Below are 20770 nucleotides of genomic sequence, written 5' to 3'. Positions count from 1 at the left end.
CACTCTTTGAATCTCAGTGCTTAAATACACTATTCCCTTCTCAACAGCTGGGCTTCTCACCTGGAGGGGAGGCTCTTGCCCCAAAGCAGTTCATTTAAACACCACATGACTTCAGAAGAGTGAGTCTGGACATCAACTGCTAGCCCTTTGTTTGCAGCATTGTTATGTAAAGAAAAGGAATCTCGGAAAAGGTTGACTGCCCAGATGAAGGGTGCATTAACCCACTCTGAATACAGTGAGAGTATCCTGAGTGTCTATAGATCTCAAATCAGAACATGCATGACATTAGCATGTCTTTTTTTATGCTAGTTTTTCTTAGGATTGTAAAGTGAAACACACAAAAGTCAGGAAATGATAAGGTGAAGATTCCCTGCACAACCTTAACTTTGCCCTCTTGTGCACATGGATTATGATACAGTTTTAAATTCATTATCACATTATTTTTCCAGCTGGGCCCCTGAGATGTTCAGAGCTCAAGATGAATGGTATTCAGCAAATGAAGCAGCATTTCAATAGTTTGTTTTCTCCTTATTGTTTAGTGGCCCCAGGCCTCTCTTTTTGCACATTATACAATTAGCTTGGCCACATGGGAGGAGAGTTTATGTGGCACGGGAAATGAAAACTGACTTTTTCTGTTTTACATTTACATTTTTATTAAAATGTGATATGAATTGATTTTAACCCATTTCAATATAGAAAAAAAATTAGAAACAAACTTAAAAAAATCATGTGTGATACAACAGCAGAAAAAAAAGTTGAATTAAAAACAAAATATTGAAAGCAGTTTGCCAAATGAACAGATTTTGTTTGCTGTTAATATTTGAAAGTAAACAAGATCGTAGTGAACTTGGACTTGTAGCTGCTGTGCATACTTATTATTATTAGCAGTGATCCATGTTACAACATTACCTATGCTTAGCAAGAAGTATGACTGAGTCAAGCTGTCACAGAAACTGTATTTAGTGCTCTTCCATGACCTCTGCATTTTAAATAATTTTACTGAGATTTTCTCCTTTGTATTTTTACATTTGGTTCAGATCATTTTTCTTTGGGTTGAAGAAGGATTCAAGGCTATTAGACTGAGGGGGACCATGTCCTGTTTGGTATGTTGCGGGCAGTTTGACCATCCTGTAGAGCAATCAGGAAGGGAATCTAGTTGGGTTGAGGAAAGGTTGTTTTAATATTTGTGACTCCTTCATGCCTTTTGCCTTTGTCCTTTGACTAAACTGTGGCTTTTGAGACCTTTCAGACCCTTTCCATAATACATATAGGACTTGTCTAGGCTAGAATTTGAAAAATGTTAGTTTACACTTGTTAGCCTATGGTAGACAAGATAGTGTATCTTTAACACTGCTTAGTTCAGCTGAGCAGGGGGTTTCCTATTTCTGTGTGAAGTGGTGTGTTGTCAAAGCACAGTCCTCTCCCCATCTCTGCAGGGCCTCAGGGTGGGCTAAAGGCAGGTGGCTCTATCTTCCCCTCTCCCTAGCTTGGAAGTTTGTGCGGTGGTGGAAGTGCTCTTGATAAAATACTACAGTATTCTATAGCAGAGGTTCCCAAACCATGGGATGCATACCCCCACCAGTGGTACATGGGCCTGATGTTCTACCAATTGACTTCACAATGTTTTTTATGGCAGTGGTACATGAACTAACTGCCAACATAAAAATTGAAGGGGCAAAAAAATGACATACTAAAGTTTAACATTTGTAAAAGTAAACATCCTTCTAGAATGATGTGCAGATGTGAATGGTGACGTACATTCCTAAATGTTATATGCTTTCAGTTTTATAAACTTATACAAAAGTTTACAAAATGTATAAAAAATTTAAATTTTAAAAATGTACAGAAAAATCTTAACTTTAAGTGAAAAAAAATTACTGTATTTTTTTACATTTTTTTTACATTTACAACTGAGAGTTGCTGTTTCATAGTAATCATACTAAATACTGCAATAGCATTCTTGTAAGATGTAGTGTTTTGGATTACTGCTATAAAATACTATAATACATTTAATGAGGGTGCTTTTCCTTCCTTTCCTGGCCCAGAGATTGGACTGGCCTGGCAGGGGATTCCCCCTGGGTCTACTGCAGCTACTCCTGTGTTAGGGAGCAATTGTGGTGCTCTCATGCCAAGTCCTAGGATTGAGTTCCTTGGATTGGTGGCTCTCTTTTCCCACCCTACTAACTAAGTCTAAGCACTTGGAGTAGGTTTTTCTCCCCTTCTATTGCCCTTAGAAGATGATTTCCTGGCTCTTTCTTGGTCTCCCCTTGCTCCACCCCCTGGCTCTGATATATAACCAAATACAGATCTAGTGTAAATGTTTCCAATACTTTTGAAGATAATGGAGTTGAACTCACTTACCTCGAGTCTGCGTTGAGTACAAGGTATTTCTGAAGGTTAGACTAATGTGAATTTAACCTTTGGGCCATATTAAACCCATGTAAATACACAGAAGTCAAGACTTAGGCAAGGGATGAATTTGGGCCCAATAATAATATGTTATATATTAGTTCTCGTGTCATTTTAAAACACTGGTTGGTGATTTGCAATCCTGGGGTTGGTTAGCTGTGGTAAGGGGAGACGTTTATCGTATGGTGTCCTTTTCCTTCCCTTCTCCTGTGCCCGGAGATCCACTCCAGGTTTTCCTTTCCGCTCTGCTTCTGTATTTCGCCTATGCAATGTGTAGCACGTTTTTTTGTGTGTGTGTCTCTTTCCCTCAATCACTGTGTCTGTCTCCAGGATTTCTCCCTTCCTATTTCAGGAGGCTGCTCCTGCAGGCTCCGTCCGCGTGTGTGAAGCAGAGGTTCCCCTGGATCCCGTAAATACAACCTTATATGCACTCTCACTCACACACCCACACAGAGTAACACCACCAGAGGCGCGCGCGCACACACACACTTGTGCATTCTCCAGTCCATCCCCACACGGGCAGACAGGGAGTGAGGGCTCGCCAGCCTCATACCGGCAGGCACAGCTCAGTGGCTCCAGGATTTTGCTGCCCCTGTCTCGGGACTCCGATCCGCGGCCGCGAGCCAGACCTGTGCGTGTAGAGGGGGCTGTTCGAAGTGGGAAGGAAGAAGCGGGCGGGGGGCGGCCGCTGCTGCTCCTGACACCGCCAGTGTGTGTGCACATCTCCCCTTCGGCTTATAAAAGTTTGCCTCAGCAAGCCGGGGGGCTCCTCGCTCCCCCTCCGCTGGGGGACCCCGTCTGCTCCTCACCCTGGAGGCACCTCGGCTCTGCTCGCGGCGGGCGAAGCTGGGACCGTTCCCCGGGATTTATTGAGCTGGATTTGCATTTCGCACCATGTCTTCGTGGATCGCGGCTCCGCTGGTGGCTTTGAGCGGGCTGCTGCTGTCACTTTCGGCCGGGGCTGATGTGAAGGCTCGGAGCTGCAGTGAGGTGCGGCAGGCGTATAGTGCCAAAGGCTTCAGCCTGGTCAATGTACCCTTTCAGGAAATAGCCGGTAAGGACCAAGCGTGGGCGGCATGGGATGGAGGGGGAGGATGTGGCGAGGAAATGTGTCTGCGTGTGGTTACAGCATCCCACCAGTTTCTCCTTCCTCTTTCGCTTCTGGATTAGTTGAAATGTTGTTCACTTTTGTCTGGGCTCTCCCCTGCCCACCTCCCCACCCCAGGCTCCTTACCCGGGAGCAGGGGGCAGCTTTTCTCACAGGCCTGCACGCTGGGCGGCTGGGGTCGGGAGCCGGGGACATGAATTGCCTCATTGTGTGTACACAGAGAATTTGGTCTGTCTCCCCCTCGGGACAGTCTGACAGGGACGGGACCCGCCAGGAATGCGCGCGCCAGAGGAGTGGCAGGGCCTGGCAGTGAGCGAGCGATTACACTGGTGGCCTTTGGAAACTTCGCAGAGTTGCTGCTGGGTTATTAAAGCCAGAGAGCCCGTCCTGACGTTGGGTCCAGCCTCCGTTGCCGGTTCCTGCGGGGAGACAAGCTTGCCCTTTGCCAGGAGGGGCAGCGCGGGGTGGGGGTTCTCCCCACTGCCTCTGCCTGCACTTTGGATCAATTTCTGGTTCACTAGACGAGATCTGCACATACATTTGGGTTTTATGTGCGGCAGAATTTACAGGCACAGCGAAAGCGGCTCTTCTCATTGTAAACATGACTCCGGTTAGTCGAGTCTCGGCACAGACTCCCACGAGCGAGCACTGAAATCATCCCCAAGCACCAGATTCCTCCACTCTCAGCCAAGAAAAGGAGGGGAACCTGGGCAGCAGCTGCTGCTGGGGAGAGTTCCCCTGCTGTTCTGGAACATTGTTACAGCAGGTTCATTTCAACCCTTCCTTCTAAAACAGGGATTTCCCCCTCCCCGCCCAGTTTATTTGCCAGCTTTTAGCTCCAACCATATTTTACAGATCCAGACTAACACGGCTACCCCTCTGATACATATATTCATTGCATCTCTAGGACTGACTGAATAAAAACGTGCCTGGGAAAGAGAATCTTTTGGCAATTGGAGAGTAGAGCAAAAGAGAGGCAGGGGGATGACTCGGAAATGCACGGACTTGGGTTGCCCAAGCCCTCCGGAGAGGAATCCGCTTTGCGAACTCCTAACACTTTGCTGCTTGATTCTCCTGTTTGCGCCGTGAATTGGGCACTCCGTGGTTTGTTTCCTCGCTTTTTAAAAGTTGGAAGCAGCGAATTTTTCTATCTTTGGATTAAATAGTGCCAGTGCTGATTACTGTTTATTATCTGGCTCTTTATCATCATAATGTAAACCGCGTGGCGCAAACATCTAAAGACCTTAACCATGCCAATCCATAGAACAGGAGTGCTGTTCTACAGTATCGATACATAATGGTCCTCCAGATCCCCACGTGTAAATGAACATAGCTCTACTGAGTTCCCTGGAGCCATAATTAAGAGGCACACCAGCTGAGAATCTGGCCCATTGGACAGGGACGGGAGAGTGAGGGACATATGCTTGTGGCAATTTAGAGACCTCTCTTTCTCCGGCTCAAGCTCTTGCTCTGCTTTCTGTGGCCCTTTTGGATTTCTTCTCGAATCGCTAATCAATTATATGAGAGCTCTCCTGTGAGCCACATGCCCTCCGAATTTCTCAGTCATGCTTTCCCTTCACTTACAGTAATTTTCGTCTCTCAGATTGACAGTGACAGGTCAGTTTATGCCCTGTCCTGTTTTAATAATCCTAGAGAATTTCAAACTTTTAATGGCTTTGAGTAGATCTTGTTTTCAGCTCACCCAGAAGTGTTAGTTTCTTCTCCACTCTTTTATTTTTTATTTTTTAAATCAATTAAAAGTGGCCATGCAGTGTTTAAAATATCTTACTTAAGTGTTAATTGAGCTTATAGGTTTCTATTAGTAAGTATTGAGACCTAATGATTGGTTGCTAGTCAAATATTCATAAATAATCATAGTTAAAGTCAAGATTTCTCTTATCATCACCTCTTTTATGCTTGTGGAATACAAAATTGATGCAGCTGTATATGTTATTTTTCCTAAGCATCCTAACTTTAAAATGTAGTTGGCTTTCCTTAATGTTTAACTGCTTTGAATCCGGGTGAGATGATACTTTTAAGCAGCTTACTTGTAGACTGTGGTATACTTGATTGTTGGGAGACTGTGATTATATTGAGTTTAGGTAATGTGTTTAGCAGTATGCTGTATTGCACATGCTGCTGAGCGCTTTTCTAATAATTGCTTGGGAAGGCTACCCTGTTGTTAAATGGAATGCTGTCTATTTGTCATTAGATCTAATTATTATAAGCATTTAATTACAACAGCCAACATAAGGATTTTATGGTGCTTGGTTCGCTTGTTTGATTTATTTTCCTTCCTGGTCCTTTTTTGACTTACATGAACTATAATTGCTGGTTAGTGAAACAATCTATTGCAGCATTAGTGTGTCAAGGTGCATCAGATTTCATACATTTAAGTAACTGCTTTATTTTCAAAGGAATTCAGTGTTGATCATTTGATAGTATGATTGAAAGGTAAATGATACATAGGTTTTTTTTGTGTTTTTGGAGTTTAATATAGTTATACTTTTACTTCTGTTTTTTATGAAGCTACCTTTTCTACATTGGACTATTTGAACACATGTATTAATGCAAGATGATGAAAAAATATACTAAGCTTGTGTAAATAAGATAGATACTAGACATGGAAGAACCCAAGTTAAAATTACTTGCAAAACAAAATTTGTTGAATACTAGTACACCTTATATACATAAATTAATATTAATACACCAGTGTTATTGGGATTTGCTTCTTGTAGTAAACCTGCCTCTCCCTTTCCCCCCAAAGCCAAGACTTTTTAGATAAGCTCTGTTCACACCAGTACTTCTCTTATTATTTTTAAAAGTTTTGGGGAAAATATGTTTTTATCATAATATTTGTAGTGTTACATATGCACTGTAAGACTGTTTTTTCTGTACAGTATATTGATGCAAATGAAATATGTGTTAAAGTCAATGATAATATTATTATAATGAGCATATTTATTTGCAATTATATTGTAGGCTCCTATGTTAATGCTAAAGTTCAATGTAACTTGTGTAGTACCTATCAAATGTAGGGACTGACCCTAAATATCCTGGGTTTTTGGGGATGTTGCTCATTGAATTCCATTGCTGCAAACTACTTTGGAGTATTGCACGGAGAGGTATTTTCAAGCACTTAGGGCCAAATACTGGTCTTGCGGCAAAGCTCCAGTAGAAAAAAACTTTGCCTGGGAGTGTCTTGGTGGAAGAATCCTTACTCGTGTGTTATCACAGAAAGCAATATTGCAATATATATAATATTGATACAGATTTTCTTCCAGACATTGATATCCCTGGAACAGGTGACAGTAGCTTCAGGTTCTACTCAAGGATACCACAGTAAAACCTGTTCTCTTTAAAACTGCTAGTGAATGCATTCCATCTCTCATAGATGTGATGAGAACATTGCATCAGAGTGTCACAAAATAAACGTTGTGTAAAAATATTGAAAGGATAACGACTTTGTCTATTTAAATGATGGTGTCACAAATACAATAAAATTATTACTTGTACTGAGTACACTCTTCAGGCTTCTTGTGGAGGATGGTGTTATTGTGTGTATATGTAAGAATATCAGAATCTGACCCTTTAAGATATTTTATATGAAAATGAAATGTCATAGTAAAAAAATCTGTCAACAATACTTGTTAAATTCAAACCACGATTTCAATAACTTTAAGCATCTGACTTAAGGCAATGAAAACTGAACGTTCAAAGTTAAAGTTGGAGCATGTCCTTAACTCACATTGTTCAGAATAAAATGCTCCACAATTTAAAAGCCAAGGCAGTGTCTGAATTATGCTTTTTCTATTTAAATGAGATCCTTAGCCTTATTTAAACCTCTTTGTTCAGTTCTCTTGTTTACTTAAACAATGAAGTATTTTATTGCAACATTTGAAATACAGATTGTTTACCAGAGAGATCAGGATGTCTGTTTTGGAGTAAATCTTGAATAACTGAGTAATTACAGTGTTCCTTGGAAAAATTATTGAAAGGTTTGGAATTCTAAATATTACTTCAAAAGTTTGTAAGTCTGTTCTCCTATGGAAATGAAGAGGAGGGTAAGATTCAGTCAACCAAGAGGCACTACAGTGAAATTAGTGAGAGCAGAATCAAGCCCTTTATTTTGAAGGTCAGGAGTCTCCTAAAGTTAACTTTGACAAAGTGTCTTTACAATGGCAAGATAGGGAGCACTAGATTAAAGGGGAAAAAAAGCCCCTTCACCACCCAAAACAAAACAAACAACTCCAGCGTCTTGTAGGCTCTAAAACAATAATTAAAACTACTGCATAATCATTCATGTAATTGAGATATTCATTTGTGTCAGAAGCACCCAAAAAGCTTTTTCTTAGTGTTTCCTCCTCCTTACTTATCCTTAGAATGCAATGACTGGTTGCCAGAAGACCACTGGGAAAGCCTGGTGGTCAAACTAGTGTCAAGCAACTTATTATTTAGTTATAAGTTCTACTGCCATCTCCATTGAAGTCAATAGGAGCACTGTGAGCAGACTGGCTGTATAACTGGACACAAAGGGAGATTGAAAAAGGCTAAGGACCTGCTTTAGATCTCTGAACAGTACGAATCGGAAGTAATGACTGAAATCAGTGCAGTTACACTGTTGTAATTTTGTGAAATCAATATTGGGTTCTTAGAGATTAATGCATCCTTGAAATGTGTTCAGTGCAAAGACTGAAGTGGGGATGGGATTTTATGTGATCTTTGCACTAACTCTGTGCTAGGGCTGCCATTGCCTGGTTTAGCCCTGATGCAAGTTAGAATAGCCTTGTGGGCTGCCCTAACTTGTGTCTGGCTCATGATCTCTATGAACCATTCCAATAGCCAGGACATAAAATAATGCTGTTGTCACACCTTCCCACTTTGATAATCCCCCATCTGATTATCTGCTCTGGAGGCTTCTTTAGGGGATGGGTAGTGCCTACTATTCTGACTCTGCAGCAGCTGGAAATACCCAATGGAGAAACTATTATGGCAGCTTTACAGCCACTTAATGCCAACAGATCCTGTGTAAAGTGGCCACAGGTCAACCATTAATTGAGTCCTTAGGTTATGTCTACACGGCAGTGCAAACCCAGGGTTCAAACTCAGGCTGTAGCCTAACCTCGCTTCCATCTACACACAAATCATGATAACCCAGGCTTGGACCCAAGGTCCCAGGACCCCACGGTGATGGAGAGTCCAAGCCTGAGTCAAGTCAGGACCCAGGGCAAGCCCTACTGCTTTGCAGTATAGAGGGAGCCCCACTGGACTTGTGCTCTGGGTGTCCACTAAAAGTATCTCTCAATCCCATGGGCTGACTTTCTTTGTCTTCTGGCCAGTCAAGCTTGGTGGACAGTCAATTTTTCCCACACTGTACCATGAACGAAGGGCCAGAGCAGCCACATTTTAGGATGGGGTAAGAAGTCTGGGATACAGGTAGTAGGACTTGATCTCGCATAATACAGTGTAGACACTGGAGCCCCAGGCTCGGATCTAGGGTTCAGTTATTTCCAACTTGGGGTTACAAATGAATGTAGATGCTCAAGCCCGAGGTTAACAAACCTGGATGTGTTAACTTGAGTTCTACTAACCGTGGACTTACAATGAAGTGTAGACATACCCTGAGGTATATTCTGCAATAAAAGACCTGTGGTTGTGTGGCTATAAAATTTAAATATAGATGCTGAGGCTGAAGCTTAGGCTCTGAGATCCCATACAGAAAGGTTTAAGAAGCCAGGTTCCAGCCCAAGCCTGTTCATCTACACTGCAATTTTATAGCCTTGCACCCCTAGTGTGCTGACCTGGGCCAGCAGCGGCTGTGCCATGACTCTTTTATCATAGCGTAGGTGTACCCTGAGTGTCATTCTGTCTGCTATTCCATATTGTTTTTACATTGACAAATAGCAAGAAGATATTATGTACCAGGGATTGGCAACTTTTGGCATGCAGCTCGCCAGGGTAAGCACCCTAGCAGGCCGGGCTGGTTTGTTTACCTGCCACATCTGCAGGTTCAGCTGATCGCGGCTCCCACTGCTCCAGGCCAATGGGGGCTGCAGGAAGGGGCGCGGGCCGAGGGATGTGGGAGCCACAATCGGCCAAACCTGCGGACGCGGCAGGTAAACAAACCGACCCGGCCCGCCAGGGTGCTACCCTGGTGAGCCGTTTGCCAAAGGTTGCAGATCCCCGTTATATACAGTACCCAGAAAAATGGAATAGTTCTGAATGCTTGTTGGATAACTATATAATTGCTTTTTCTAAAGAGAACTAGTTACCAAGTAGTACAGAATGAAATCGGTGAGACTACTCACTACATACTGATAAGCATGTGCATAAGTATTCTCATGATCGGGGCCAAAGCCCTTTTAGGCCATGATCTTGCAGTCACATATGTACATGTATGCTTCATGTTGCATACGTAAGCAATCCCACTGAACTGAGTGGTATTATTCACTTGATGATTGCCTGTTCTGTTCATTACCTCTGAAGCACCTGGCATTGGCCACTGTTGGAAGACAGGATACTGGACTAGATTGACCAATATGACCATTTTTATGTTCTTATGTACTTGTGTTCATAATACCAAATACTTATGTAAGTGCAGGATTAGGGCATTTGAGAAAAAAATTCCCAGAAATGTCTAAGCCAAGTCACCATCTGTATTAATTTTTTAAACCATCCTTTAAACAGGCCAAAATTGTGTTTACGTTTGTTTGTTTCATTTAACTCATAAAAATTGCTTTCGGACTGAGAACTTAAACTTTAAATCCCAACTTCTGGAGTTCCAGAGCATGATTTATATGGTGGAATTCTAAATCCTGAAAAGAGGGATTTAAAATGGAGATGTCAGTAGCAATGCTATAATAATTAGGGTAACACTGAACTTCAGTACCTTGTACTATTGTACTGTAGTTATTTTTTACTTTCTGTTTACATTCAGATTTACAATTGAAGAACACATATAAAGCTATAGTACTCTTACATTACTAAGTGCTAATGTGTTAAACTGTTTTACTGCTACTTTAGTACTTATTTCATCATATGGTATCTTACACTGTTCAGAGACTTGGTGATGGTCAGACACCAAAGTGGTCATGCACTGTGTTAAAAGCTCAGGCCATTCTTTTTATATGACTGCTATAAAGAATATATGCATTTCATTAATATTACGACATGGCTCTCATAAAAGGTCAGTTTCAGCTGAATGTACTGTTACTTGCAAATGGCAAATCTTATAACAAGTGATCAACAATAAAAGCTTTTCTAGATAATTTGTCTTAAAAATTACCACCTGCTAGTTCATTTGAATGACTTGAGGATCTTACCATATCACTTAAAGATCACTGGTTTATTCTGCATGATATATGTTAGAAAACTATGCATACTAATCTTTCTTTCTGCTTAGTAAAGTAAAAATGTATAATTATGTTAATGTTTCCAGTTGAAATAAGAGGCTTGGTACTTAAAACTCCATTACAGTGCCAAAGTATCTGCACTCATATTACCAGCAAAATGAAATTACATTTTCAATGAACTATGACTTTGTGATACCCTTCATACCTGGTTAATGGTCCTATCTCTCTGGAAAAGGAACGCTCAGCTTAGAATAGTGACCATTTGTACTATCAAGCATAATTATTTTAGCAGTTTAAAAATATATGTCTACACATACTCCGAAGCACTGCATGTCAAGGCTAGTGTTTAAGAGCAGGATAGTTATGCTAAACTGGTGAATACATTAGAAGATGCCCAAGGAATTGAAAATGTACTGCAGATGGTAGCAAAACATATACATGGTATAATTCTTGAACTTATAATTTTCTGTATGTAAGACTTTAAACTTATGGAATTAAAGTTAATTTCCTTTGCAGTTTAATGCTACAGAGTTTCTTCAAGCACACCAGAAAACTCAGTTATTTCTAAGAAAACTGAATCTCTTTTTAGCCCGTGGTAATAGAGTAAAACTGTTGTTAAAGACCATCAGCCCTCTGAAGTGCAGTTTGTTTTCACCAACATGACCTTTTACTTCAAGCAAAGTAAAACAGTGCTTTATTTCCTTGAAAGATTTTGAAATACTGTTATTTGGAATAAAGAGCATTCTAGGCAATTACTGTAATTCTAAACACAATAGAGGCAAACAAAACTAAGAATATTACGGATCCTACCCTGCTCAACGTTAACTCCTACTGCTAACCACATTCATAGTAGTAATTCAGACTTTATATTACACATCACAGACCCTGTCTCCTGTGCGCTAAGTTAGAAAGTTATTAATAGTACCTGAACTTTCTCCTTAGAGCCTTTGGGAAACATTCCCTGTTAATCTGCTGTAGGTACTACATGTGCCCAGAAGGAGGCTCTACTGTGTAATTTAGGCCTATAGAGAGAATACCTCAAGCTACATTTTAGCCCAGTTATTGTGGAATTGATTTTCATGGCTCATGACAGAAGCTGTTTTCAGCCCATGAAAAGGAAGTGGCTAAGGCTGATACTTCTAACACAAACAGCAAATTGCTCTATGGCTTTCATAGACTGCAAGGTCTGTTACCTTAAAGTTCTAATGGCCTTTTAACAGTGTTTCCAGCTGAGCAGCAGATGTAAAAGATACTGGACGCTGAGAGCTAGGTTTTTTTTCCACTCTGAAAAAAACATTTTTACAGACACTGTACTAACAGTGGAGCCTAGGACCTGTTCAGTGACCTGTTGAGTTTAAAATAGCAGGACAAGTCTTCTGAAATGAATTAAAATCTTGACTATTTTTTACAGGTGCCTTATAGGGATATTACTGTTTCTTTGGTAAGATCTGGTTAGTGTAATAAAATCTTATATATGTAATTGTGCCTGTCATCCTGAGTGATCCCAAAGCAATATACAAACCATATATACAAAGCACCAGTGAATTACAGCCACTTCTGGGATGGAAAATCAGAAAACAAACAATGGCACACTACTAAGATGGGTATTTACAGACCAGACAGGATCTCTATTTTTGTGGTTCCATCACATGCATTAATAAATGGTCTAGAACTCAGTTTATCTGCATCAGAAAACTGAAAGGCTGAGTCAATCCTGTCAGCTCCTACAGTTCCAGGGAATCTAGGTATTTCAAACCTGAGGCGTAATCAGTTAAGGTATATCCTCCAACTCAGAAGCTAGAGATCCATTTGAATGTATATCTCCTGTCTGCTGTAACATCGGGCCAGAATTCAGACTGTATATGGCAATACCGTTGGTCATAGTTACTGAGCTCGCTGCCTTTCTGACCCTTTTCCAGGTGTCTCTAAGTGAATCCCAGCAGGTATCAGGCCTCATGCCCTCACCTTTTCTGGAGCAAAATCTTGTGATTCTTGGAGTCACAGGCCAGGTCATAGGTTCTTGTACCCTGAGTTCCAACCATGCCTACTAATGGACCCAGTATCTTCTTTCTTTTCGGAGTCTTTAGCTAGTGGTGAATAGAGTGACCTGAAATAGCCTTCTTAAACCATTTTTTTTTTAATATTAGCAGTAGCAACAAAGGATAACATATGAGAAAAAGATTATTAAAACAATAAGAGGTAAGCACACATGTCTATCTTACCTAAAATCTAATCATCTTCTTGACAGGGGTCTCTGTTAGGCCTGCCACATTTGAAGGCTCTGAGTTCTCCTTAGCTCAAAATCCTGCCTCCCCCATTGAGGGAGTCTGATTCTTTAAATACAAGCAAAGTCTTTTAAGTTCTTTTCCTGGATTTGGATCTGCTCCCCAAAACCAGTTTGGAAAGCTCAACTGGATATTGGAGATAGAATTTCAAAGTACATATCTGTTACAGTGCCCAGCAAACACTTAAGGACCATGCATATCAGGATCTGCCACACATTTCCTGACAATCCTGTAACTGAATTAACTCTACATATATGAGCACACAGGAAACATCCTTACAACAATCAAGCAAACAAAACAGAATAATAATTAATAAATTATTATAGACCAGCTCCAAATCCTTCAAAGCATTACTTTCCAAATATGTAGATTTATTATCTGAAAAGTAGTTAATATAAAATTCTGGACTATAAGTAACTTCTGTAACAACCAGATAATCATTGCCCTTTGATTTTGTCATTTAAATACATTTTTTAGTTTATATTCTCCAAAATGAAAAATAGTGTAGAAATTAGGTTGAGCTTCAAGGTATCGAGGGGATTTGAAAGTATTTTATAATATGTTGTATATCACTCACAATATTCTTCTAACTGAGCAATTCATATTTATTTCAGGAGCATTATTACAATATTATTCTCATCAGAAGTTGGAGGTTTCCATAAAACATTAATACTTACAGTTGCTAGATTTGGATTCAAAACAATCTTTTTGTGCCCTGGATCCAAAATTCATCCATGGTGTGTTGTTGGGACAGTCGTTGTGGCTGTAAAAGATGGTGCCATTGGAATCCCAGGAAGGAACTCTCACAATATTTTGGATGCAGTAGCTGCATTAGAGGAGGGGGCCAGTGGGATGGTTCAGGTGGAAGGGTTAGGACTGCGTGTAGGTGTATTGTGGAAAAGGTGCTGATATTGGTGTGAGGGGACAGTCTTGTGCACGTTGGGGGGGGGGGCTAGAAGGGCAGGAGTGCTTCTCCTTCCCATCAACTCCTGGGAAAATGTTCATTGTGCAATCACCCTCTTAAAATATATCTTCCCCTCTCCCAATGCTGAGTGCTGTGTAGAGGGCTGGAGAAAGGGAACACTGAAGTACTTCTACAAGGGATTGGTTAAGGGGTTGGATGAGGGTAAGAGAAAGGGAGCAGAACTTCTTTCCATTCATGCTGTTGCTCCAACTAGGTCCTAATACCTATGGATTTTGTTATTTTTCCCCAGTTAACCAGAGTGCAGTGATGCTCCCTAGTGACTTAACCTGGAAAAGATATTAATGTATTTCTATCATGATTTCTTCACTTGATAGAGTTGCACTAGTAGTTCCACTGTCAAACATTTACTTCAGCTTCATAGCTTACTACCTTCTACAATATTATTGCTACTTTGAGCTGTGGCTATTTGTCAGTAATAAGCTATTGCTGCTCAGAGTTGGGAAAACACATGTAGTTCTGCTGGCTTCCAGCTGTACTGAGTTGAGGAGCATAGATGTTCCATAATGGCTAATGTGACTGCTTGACAAGCACTAAGGAGCACTAGAAACTTTAAGTTAAGGCCTTTTCTCAGCTCCTGTTTAACACAGCTATCTTGGAACTTATGTTTTTTCACTCCTGCTGTGCTGCTGGGACTTGTCCTATCCTCTCTGAAGTCCTTTTAGGATGAAGGTAGATGGCAGCCTATTCCTGATGGATGCCTGAAGAGCCTGCAGTTAGGAGAGGCCCTTTCCCTCAGAAGACTCAGGGGAGGCTACAGAGGGGGCGTGTGGGGGGGGCAGCTGGTCCAAGTTGTTAGGAACAGGAGGAGGATAAATCAGTGGACTTCTTCAGCGGTGTCTAATCTCAGAATGCAGCGTCCTGGAGTTGTTGGAGGGATTGGGACAGCTGGGGAGTAGTTGGGTAAAATGGGAGGTTGGGAGGATAAGAAGAGGCTTGAAATGAAGGTATCTCGTGCTTCACAATATGAGTTCAAAATGAAACTGCAAGGAACCCCATTGCAAACTTAATCTTGCAGCTGTTGTGTAGTCCCACATATTATCCTCACGTGTGCTGTACACACCGGTGGTCTGTGATGGCTACCAATTAGTTTCCAGGGAGTGTTTTTTAACCTAAAAAGCTGTAAATGATTTACATCCTGGCAATCTGATAGACTGCCACTTTCCCTTTGTGGTGGTACAGTGGAAGTTGCCATGGGCTGGAGCTATATTTGGTATAATTTAGAAGGTGGCATTCTTGTGTGGTATCCTTGTTTTGGAATTTGTTTCTGCCTTGGTGATCTTCAGGATATACTATAAAAGTCACCTATTCCCCCAGGCTTTTGCTTGGGGGCTGTGAAGAGGGCTGGACAGAGTCAGATACCTTGGTGATAGGTACCAATATAAGAACCTGCACTGACGATCACGGGAAGGAAACTAGGGACTGTTTTTTTCATTGGTCTTCTAGTCATCATGTCTTCATAGCTGGTATGTTGAGTTTTGCAGGTACCTGCTAGTTTTGTTGCACTTAGAAATTTGGGGTTTATTGGAAAAATGGGGTGGTGGTAGATGAGGAAGCTGTTTGATTTATTTATTTGTTTTAACTTTTAAAAAGCTCACTGCATACCAGATGGCACCCGTGCAAAGTTCTGTCCACCTCTGACAAATATTTTAAACAAAAACACAATAGTGGAGATGTTGAAACATAATTTGTCCAAAGCAGTAGCACTTCTCCCAGACTATCACATCTCATCTAATCCCCAGTTAGCAGGCTTTAGAGGTGTTCAGTTTTAACTTTGTGAGTGTATTTGCTTTTAAATTTGTGTTAGTACTTACAGAGCTGGGAAGGTGCAATAACAAATGAAAATAAAGTTGTGACGTCTACATACACTCTTTACAATGGCCACACTTAAAGTTTCTTTCTTTTCTCCCCTTTTAAGCATTTAAGAAATCTCTCTCTAACTGATGGACTCATTCAAAACTGAAGAAACTTTAAATACAGCACAAGTACTGTAGAATGAATGTGTACTACATATATATACACATTGATACACTTATAAAAAATTGTACATATAGTATGAATATTTCCTTCCCTAAATTTACAAATACGCAGGCCAACACTGACCTAAAGTACTAGATGCTTCTATGTGTGAACAATTTTGGATCCTGGGATGAAAAGGGCAATATAAAATCAGCATAGTAAAGAAATAGGAAAAATGTCTCTTCAGTAGTTTTTGGCTCATACTGTATTTTCTTTAACCAATTAGAGCTGTGACATTTACACTGTTTTATCTGCTCTAAACTTGCATAGCATGTGTGTATTTTAAATAGTTTTGAAAATGTAAAAGAAAAAAATTAGGTAGGCCTAGTTGAGAAAACTTCTTTAAAAACAAATCTTCTGTTCTCATTGGTAAAGCAGAGACTCCTCTGTTAGCAGCGACAACTGCAAAAAAAGCAGGAAAGTCAATCTGCACTAATATAAGGTGCAAAATGGGTTGCAGTGGCTCAACAGAGATTTAGCTGTTTCTGAGCAGAAAATCAAAATCTACTTTAAAAAAGAAGGTATTTAAAAATTGGCAGAAGGGAGCTTTATTTCTTGAATTGATGAAAAGCCAGGAACTATATTCTTTGACTGCTTCTGTTACAAGATACTCTGTCATGCTGGCTATGGCCTAGCAATTAGCATTGTTAATTGAATACGTAGAACATAACTAAAATGCATTGATTAAATGCAAACACCTGTCTTTGAACTATAGCCTGGCTAATGCAGTGAGAAGATACCCCAAAATGTTTTCCTGAAACTGAAAACCGAAACAGTGATTAGTTTGTTCTTAAAGCTGATCTTCAGAAGTCAAAGTCCTTTCTTTTAATTAGAACCCCCCAAAACACTTTAGTCTTTTTTACAGAGGTGCCACACACACACACTATAAAATGCACATAATTTGACTCTGACCTGGCTGGTTGTGGGTACATAGGTTTTGCAGTTAGCAGTATCAGAATAGTGCACTAAAGATCTAAGACCAAATTCATGACCTTTTCCATATCCATACAACCCTATGAGGTGTAACTAAGGGCAGGATTTGGCTAGTGTTGTCACCTGCCTGGTTTTCACTTGAACTGTCATACACAGATAAGTAAGAGTTAATAGAACAGAAGTACTTCATATCTCTTTTGCCTGTAAAGGGTTAACAGGATCAGTGAGCCTGGCTGTCACCTGACCAGAGGACCAATCAGGGGACAGGATACTTTCAAATCTTGAGGGAGGGAAGTTTTTGTGCGTGCTGTTAGATTTTGGTTGTTGTTCTCTCTGGGTTCTGCGAGTGACCAGACGTGCAACCAGGTTTTTCTCCAATCTCCCTGATACAGGTTCTTATAGATTCAAAATAGTAAGTACTAGGTGGTAAGGCGAGTTAGGCTTATGTTTGTTTTCTTTATTTGAAAATGTGTATTTGGCTGGGAGGAGTTCAAATTTGTATTTTGCTGAAAGGATTTTAATTTGTACTTGTATACTTAGGCTGGGAGAGTATTCCCAGCGTCTATAGCTGAAAGACCTTGTAACATATTCCATCTTAAATTTACAAAGATAATTTTTACTGTTTTTCCTTCTTTAATTAAAAGCTTTTCTTGTTTAAGAACCTGATTGTTTTTTTATTCTGGTGAGACCCCAGGGGACTGGGTCTGGATCCACCAGGGAATTGGTGGGGAGAAAGGAGGGAAGGGGGAGAGAGGTTAATTTTCTCTCTTTATTAGGATTACTTTCTTTCTCAGGGAAAGTCTGGGAGAGGGAGAGAGAAGGCGGGAGGAAGGTGAATTTTCCTCTCTGTTTTAAGATTCAAGGAGTTTGAATCACAGTAATCTTCCAGGGTAACCCAGGGAGGGGAAGCTGGGAGAGGCAATGGTGAGGGAAAAGGTTTTCTTTCCTTGTGTTAAGATCCAGAGGGACTGGGTCTTGGGGGTCCTTGGGCAAGGTTTTGGGGGGGACCAGAGTGTACCAGGCACTGGAATTTCTGGTTGGTGGCAGCGCTACAAGTACTAAGCTGGTAATTGAGCTTAGAGGAATTCATGCTGGTACCCCATCTTTTGGACGCTAAGGTTCAGAGTGGAGAATTATATCATGACTTGGTGTGCAGCGTGTGGGATAGATAGATAAGATAGAATCCAAAAGCCAGTGAGGTTTTTATTTCTCTTTTAGAAGCAAAAGCCAGTAGGATTTTTTCTTTCTCTTTCCCTGCCAGCTGTGTGTAAAGCAGGCTAGAGGAGATTGTTTTTAAAAGCAAAGGTCTGCAAGTTTTTTGGTCTCTCCCTTCTGAGTACTCTGAAGGCAGAGACATTAAGTTTAACAAGGGTCTTTTGTTAAACAAAGGGACTCCAGCTGTGAGTCACCATACACCAGCAAAACACATTTGCAAATGAATGTTTTTTTTTCTTTCAAACTCTGTCGGGAATAGCTAGGTAGAAGGAGTTAAAAAAAAAGGCTCTGTTGCTAAGCAACCCTAAGGAGGCAACAAAGAAGCAGCATTTCAGGCAGTAAACACCAGAGGGCGCCCCAACACAAGAAAGTAGAAACCATGACTACCAAGGACACCCTGAAACAGAAACGGGCAAAACTGGAGGCAGAGGCACAAATCAAAGACGCAGACCACAAGCGAGACATGGAAAAGAAACTAAAGAACTAGAAATAAAACAAAAAGAGATGGAGCTGAGAGAAAGAGAAAGAGAGGCTGCCCACAGGAGAGAGCTGGAGATAAAAGAAAGAGAGAGGGAAGAGAGAGAAAAAGACAAAGAGGTGGCCCACAAAAGAGAACAAGAAGACAAAGAGGCAGCCCACAGAAGACAGATAGAACTCCAGAGGGAGGCCCACCAGCAGGCCCTGGCATTAGAACAGGCTAAGCAGAAGAACACAGCCGATCCTAGCAACCCTTCGCCAGTTATTGTTCCACATCCCAAGAAATTTCCCACCTACAAGGCAGGTGATGACACTGAGGCCTTCCTAGAAAATTTTGAAAGGACCTGCCATCGGTACAGCATCACTGAAGACCAGTTCATGATAGAGCTGAGGCCACTGCTTAGTGGACCCCTAGCAGAGGTGGGGGCTGAAATGCCTAAGGAGAACATGAACTATTATAAACTTTTTCAAACCAGGGCCAGAATGAGAATGGGACTAACACCTGAGCATGCCCGTCGGAGGTTCAGAGCCCTAAGGTGGAAACCAGATGTGTCATTCACCCGACACACCTACCACGTTGGAAAGAATTATGATGCCTGGATATCAGGAGCCAATGTTGAATCTCTGGACGACACGCACCTCCTAATACAATTGGAGCAGTTCTTAGAGGGTGTTCCTGAGGAAATAGAAAGGTACATCCTAGATGGGAAGCCCAAAACTGTAACTGAGGCGGGGGAGATTGGAGCCAGATGGGTGGAAGTGGCAGAAAAGAAAAAAGCTACTATCAAGGGGAGCAAATATCACATGGGTCACACCAACAATAAACCCTATACCCAAGGGCAACCCAAGACCCCACCTACAACCCAAGGAAAGCCGCCGACTCCCTATTCTCTCACCTCACCAATCTCCAGTAACACATCTTGGCCCAGTGACTAGTCAGCTGGGTGATGCTTCAAGTGTAATGAACTGGGACATATAAAGGCCAACTGCCCCAAGAACCCCAACCGAGTGCAGGTCATTATATCTCCATCACTCCAAAGATCCCCAGGCCCACGTACCTCTCAAATACCCTCGGAGTGAAGGGAAATTTTGAGAATGGGCGGAAAGAAGGTTATCACGTGGAGAGACACGGGGGCACAAGTGTCAGCTATCCACCAATCCTTAGTGGACCCCAAATTCATCAACCCAAAGGCCCAAGTGACAATTTACCCCTTCATGTCACAAGCTGTAGACTTGCCTACAGCTAAACTGCCTGTCCAGTACGAAGGCTGGTCAGGAATGTGGACATTTGCAGTCTACGACAATTATCACATCCCCATGCTCCTGGGGGAAGACTTGGCCAACCAGGTAAAGTGGGCCAAGAGAGTGGGAATGGTTACATGCAGCCAAGCCAGGCAAGCGTCCAGACTCATCCCTGTTCCTGAGCCGTCCACAGGGGCCCCGTCTGTGTTAGCAGAGACCCAGACAGAGGTAGTGGACCTGGATCCCCTGCCACCTGGGAACGCAACCAGCACCAGAACCATTGCCAGCACTGACGCCAGCGCTTGCAAACGCATCTTCAACCCCAACGCCAGAGGGTGCCAGCAAACCTGAACTGGCAGAAGCAGCAGACAACCATACCCAAGAGGCTCAGCCAGAGCCTGAAATACCACCTGGTGCACCAGCGGAGAGCGGTTCATCAGCCACAAAAACAACCTCATCACCTACATCACTTCCCGAAGGACCAAGCCCAAGTCCACAGTCTAAGGAAGAACTGGTGTCTCCAGCCTCCAGGAAATAGTTCCAGACTGAGCAGGAAGCAGATGCCAGCCTTCAGAAAGCTTGGGCGGCGGCATGGAGCACCCCACTGCCTCTCAGCTCTTCTGACCGATCCCGGTTTGTTATAAAACAAGGGCTTTTATATAAGGATACTCTTTCTGGTGGACACCGGGAAGACTGGCATCCACAAAAACAGTTGGTGGTTCCAACTGAGTACCAGGGGAAGCTCTTA

At 41.8% G+C, this 20770-nt stretch overlaps 1 protein-coding gene across 2 annotated transcripts in view; it reads left to right on the top strand.

The window, feature by feature from the left end:
- Positions 1 to 2924: 2924 nt before the first annotated feature.
- The window catches only part of GPC6 (glypican 6), a 1185284-nt gene continuing 1167438 nt past the window's right edge, over positions 2925 to 20770 (top strand). For both annotated transcript variants that reach the window (XM_050949026.1, XM_050949016.1), the window contains exon 1: positions 2925 to 3463. In XM_050949026.1, the coding sequence (XP_050804983.1) occupies positions 3304 to 3463 (160 nt within the window). In that variant the 5' untranslated portion in view covers positions 2925 to 3303. The remainder of the gene's footprint in view (positions 3464 to 20770) is intronic.

This window comes from Gopherus flavomarginatus, chromosome 1 (genome assembly GCF_025201925.1).
Source record: "Gopherus flavomarginatus isolate rGopFla2 chromosome 1, rGopFla2.mat.asm, whole genome shotgun sequence".
Classification (NCBI taxonomy): Eukaryota; Metazoa; Chordata; order Testudines; family Testudinidae; genus Gopherus; species Gopherus flavomarginatus.
The sequence above is the reverse complement of the archived record's forward strand: the minus strand, read 5'-3'. Positions and strand labels throughout refer to the sequence as shown.